The sequence below is a fragment of the Trichinella spiralis genome, assembly GCF_000181795.1.
Source record: "Trichinella spiralis strain ISS 195 chromosome Unknown Scfld9, whole genome shotgun sequence".
In the NCBI taxonomy this organism is placed as follows: domain Eukaryota; kingdom Metazoa; phylum Nematoda; class Enoplea; order Trichinellida; family Trichinellidae; genus Trichinella; species Trichinella spiralis.
Window position 1 is genome coordinate 3,831,547 of NW_003526948.1, and position 3,467 is coordinate 3,835,013.

The window sequence follows — 3,467 nt, forward strand, 5'->3', positions numbered from 1 at the left end:
AGATCTTCTGGCCTACGCGCTCTTCTCATAGCCGGCTTCATTAGACGACTCTCGTTTGTAAATAACGGCTGGCGTGAGCTAAAAGAGACTCCATTGAGCAAATTGGAAAATTCCGTGCCAAGCAGTCATGCTCTGCGTGAGCGAAAAGAGACCATCGAGCATTTGAAAATTCTGTTATCTACCAATCACGTTTGGCGTGAGTGAAAAGAGACTACGCAGGTAAATTTTCGACGAAATGCGAAGCGACAGACCACCACGCTAGTATGTAAAAAAAGCAATTTAAATACGAGTTATAATGCATTTTAATTCTACATTAATTAGGTAAAATCACGCAACTCGAAACAACAGATTCACAAAAAGCACTTTTTATTGAGAAATAAGGATAACAAACACGTAAACAGTAAAAAAATGTAAAAATAAGTTGTAATAAGACAAAAAGTATGCAAATTTAAGGTCGTTATCAGAATGTACAATAATATTAAGTGTATTGTATGACAGCAATTTCGTTATTCCTGCGACAACGAGAACAGAGCCGCCAAACGTTGATAAATTTTAGCCATAAGGCAGCTACGCGTCAGGTTAGAGGGCTTCGTCTTTGACGGCGGATCGTGTGCGAACCGACGAGGGTGGATCGATCGTCCACATAACTGGGTCGAAATCTCAACTGAAAGTTGGAGCGTCAGGCTGGGGGGATTCGAGGCTGAGAAGCCGGAGGTCCAAGTAATAGGACTGTAGTGGAGTACAAGGGAGCAGAACAGCCGGGCCAGTGGGTGTCCACCGCAACCAAAGTTTTTAAAAACACCTGCAAAACACAATAAGTAAATAGAGAAACTGAGCAACCTACCCTTGTACCTTTTAAACCTAAGCCAGCAATTGTGTGCCAATTATAGGTATACGACCTATCTGCACAAAAATTTCCAGCGATTTTCTTCAACGACTCGCCGTTGCCGACCCTCTTACACTTTTTGCTATAAACTATAAAACCAGTTTGTTTCTGGCAGTAGATATTATCAATTCCAATATTATAAATTTTAGCTGTGAAGCTGCTGAAGCGTGAGCGGCGTGGCCGCATGTCCACCAAGTGAAACAGTAACGAGTCACTACGTATAGAACTCTGTTCATAAAACTCTCACAAAGTATGGTCAGGGTGATCATTTTCCACACGAACAGCTTCCCAATCAGCCGCATAACGTCCATGGTGGGACGCTTCGTAGGAGCGCTTTCTTCATCAAATTCATTTTCCAACTCGGCTCGCATGTGCGGATCTTCTACATTTTGCAATGCTTCTTCTTTTTCCCGCAATTCATGGTACATTCTACGGATGGCACCGAACTGCGATTGGCAAAGATTCAGCAGTTCGGTGCGGGTACTTTTGGTACAGTTTTGCTCTCCGCTGCTCTTGTGTTTAAAATCATCATGCGTTTCATAGCTGGTTATAACCACAGCAGCCAGCGCTCGATTTTTCGCCTTTTGAATCGTTGATGCAGCATTCAGCTTCATATATTCCTGCGGTTTGTTGCTCAGCAGTATTTGGTATAACGTTTATAGAAAGGTATTTAGAAACGCCTTTTCACTGACGCGTTTGCCAGCTATGACAACGATGCGTACAGCATTTTCAAAAATGCGCACTGGGTTGCCGTACCTCATCTTTGTCAGCCTTATCCAGACTTTGGAGAGTTCACCTTGTCCGGTCACAATACTGATAGTTAATTTCCCGTATGATATAGGGGATCAGGAGGATCTGGTCGAGGACGTGAGGGATTAGAAATGCCCAGAAACCTGAGTTGGAACTGAGTTGCTGAGCCGTCAGTGCTTGGTATCTTGATCATAAATCCAGGCGCCGACACCTGGTCACCAAATAACCACATTCGCATTAATTCAAAGATTTGTGGAAGCCAAGGCTGAGACCACTTCTCAGGATGACCAGAGCATCATAGAGTACCGCGTAACCCATTCGATTGCGTACAGTCCGCGAAACGATGGCATGCACAAACCACAGCATTATCTGGGGGCCCTAACGAAGTCAGTGTACGTCTCCATGGAAAGCAGCGCTTGATCAGCATCAAGAGTGCGGTTTTACTCTTCGGTCGATTGCTTGATGCTGTGGAATTTGGAAATCTTTAGCTGGAATGATAGACGTGACAGCACGTAAGTCCAGTACGCGTCCATTTTCTACCACGGAGCATAATTTCCGCTTCTGAACAGTCTAACTGTTGGATCTTCATTTGCTGACTTCGCTGCAATGCATCCACATGTGCATATACGTGGGGTGATAACAATGAAAATAAAATAACACGTGCTGGCAAAAATAATAGTAGTGAACACGCACAATTCCCAACAAGTGATGCCCCAAATCACTGCTGGTCATCACGATGAATGAAGCATAATCAAATTTTTCTATAAAATGACTTTCCATCAATCATTGAGACGTCATCTCTTCTTCATTTCAAACTTCTGCGTTGTTGTCGACTGCATTTTTTTCATATTTCTAGTGGTTGATCTTTGTTCCACTGACAAAACTACTTTAGTGCGATTCTCCACCAATCAAATACACGAATGGATTAACCAGCAACATGCCACTAGCTGCCGTTTTCGCTGGAACCCATCCATCTGCACACAAAATAAGTGTAATACACAGGATGAAAATGATCATTAAAAAAATATTCTCACAAACACGTCCGCACACACACGCACATGAACGGTGCAACGCAACCACCGCACTGAACACAACGACAAACGAGAACTGCGCTCGCTCGCCTTTCACGGCTACTTTTATATTAGCGTGGTGGTGTGTCGCTTAGCATTTCGTCGAAAATTTACCTGAGTAGTCTCTTTTCGCTCACGCCAAACGTGATTGGTAGATAACAGAATTTTCAAATGCTCGATGGTCTCTTTTCGCTCACGCAGAGCATGACTGCTTGGCACGGAATTTTCCAATTTGCTCAATGGAGTCTCTTTTAGCTCACGCCAGCCGTTATATACAAACTACATTCGTCTAATAAAGTCTCGTCTTTTTTTCAATAAAAAGTGCTTTCTGTGAATCTGTTGTTTCGTGATTTTACCTAATTAATTTACAATTAAAATGCATTATTACTCATATTGTTTTTTATCATTGCTTTTTAAGCATCCTAATTATTTTTGAATTATCCATGAAAACAGAAAAAGAACATGCAATTAATCTCAGTTTTGAGGTGACGTCATTTAACTCATTTTGCAGTAAATTAATGCATTCAATTTTGCATTTCCATTCTGAATTTTAATGAATTCTAATACCTACATCACCACAGATACATACGAATTCATTTGGAGAAACGACCACCAAACACACAATGGACAGGGCCATTGTGTAATGAGAAGTGTTTATATGTTTGGCAAAGCTCCAATTAAATTTTCTCCACAAACAGAGAGCATTAAGTATGATAAAGAGCAATGAAAATGTACAGTAGCCATATTTATCAGCAGAAATG

General features: G+C 41.7%; 2 protein-coding genes across 2 annotated transcripts; one reads left to right on the forward strand and one right to left on the reverse strand.

The window, feature by feature from the left end:
• Nucleotides 1–679: 679 nt before the first annotated feature.
• On the reverse strand, nucleotides 680–1,500 carry Tsp_05528 (hypothetical protein). The gene is made up of 3 exons (XM_003371826.1): nucleotides 1,134–1,500; nucleotides 845–975; nucleotides 680–802 (listed from the first exon to the last, which is right to left on the reverse strand). Exons 1-3 carry the CDS (start codon nucleotides 1,498–1,500, stop codon nucleotides 680–682), a joined length of 621 nt encoding a protein of 206 aa, XP_003371874.1.
• Nucleotides 1,501–1,621: 121 nt separating this feature from the next.
• On the forward strand, nucleotides 1,622–2,056 carry Tsp_05527 (conserved hypothetical protein). The gene is made up of 2 exons (XM_003371827.1): nucleotides 1,622–1,753; nucleotides 1,838–2,056. Exons 1-2 carry the CDS (start codon nucleotides 1,622–1,624, stop codon nucleotides 2,054–2,056), a joined length of 351 nt encoding a protein of 116 aa, XP_003371875.1.
• The last annotated feature ends 1,411 nt before the right edge of the window (nucleotides 2,057–3,467 follow it).

What these genes read in the sequence shown, in the direction of transcription:
- Tsp_05528 (XM_003371826.1), bottom strand. Translation starts at nt 1,500, where the DNA reads ATGAAGCTGAATGCTGCATCAACGATTCAAAAGGCGAAAAATCGAGCG. An exon ending in GATCACCCTGACCATACTTT is followed by an intron (nt 976 to 1,133) that starts GTGAGAGTTTTA and finishes CTGGTTTTATAG; the next exon opens with TTTATAGCAAAAAGTGTAAG. An exon ending in TAGGTTTAAAAGGTACAAGG is followed by an intron (nt 803 to 844) that starts GTAGGTTGCTCA and finishes TGTGTTTTGCAG; the next exon opens with GTGTTTTTAAAAACTTTGGT.
- Tsp_05527 (XM_003371827.1), top strand. Translation starts at nt 1,622, where the DNA reads ATGCGCACTGGGTTGCCGTACCTCATCTTTGTCAGCCTTATCCAGACT. An exon ending in AGGAGGATCTGGTCGAGGAC is followed by an intron (nt 1,754 to 1,837) that starts GTGAGGGATTAG and finishes TCATAAATCCAG; the next exon opens with GCGCCGACACCTGGTCACCA.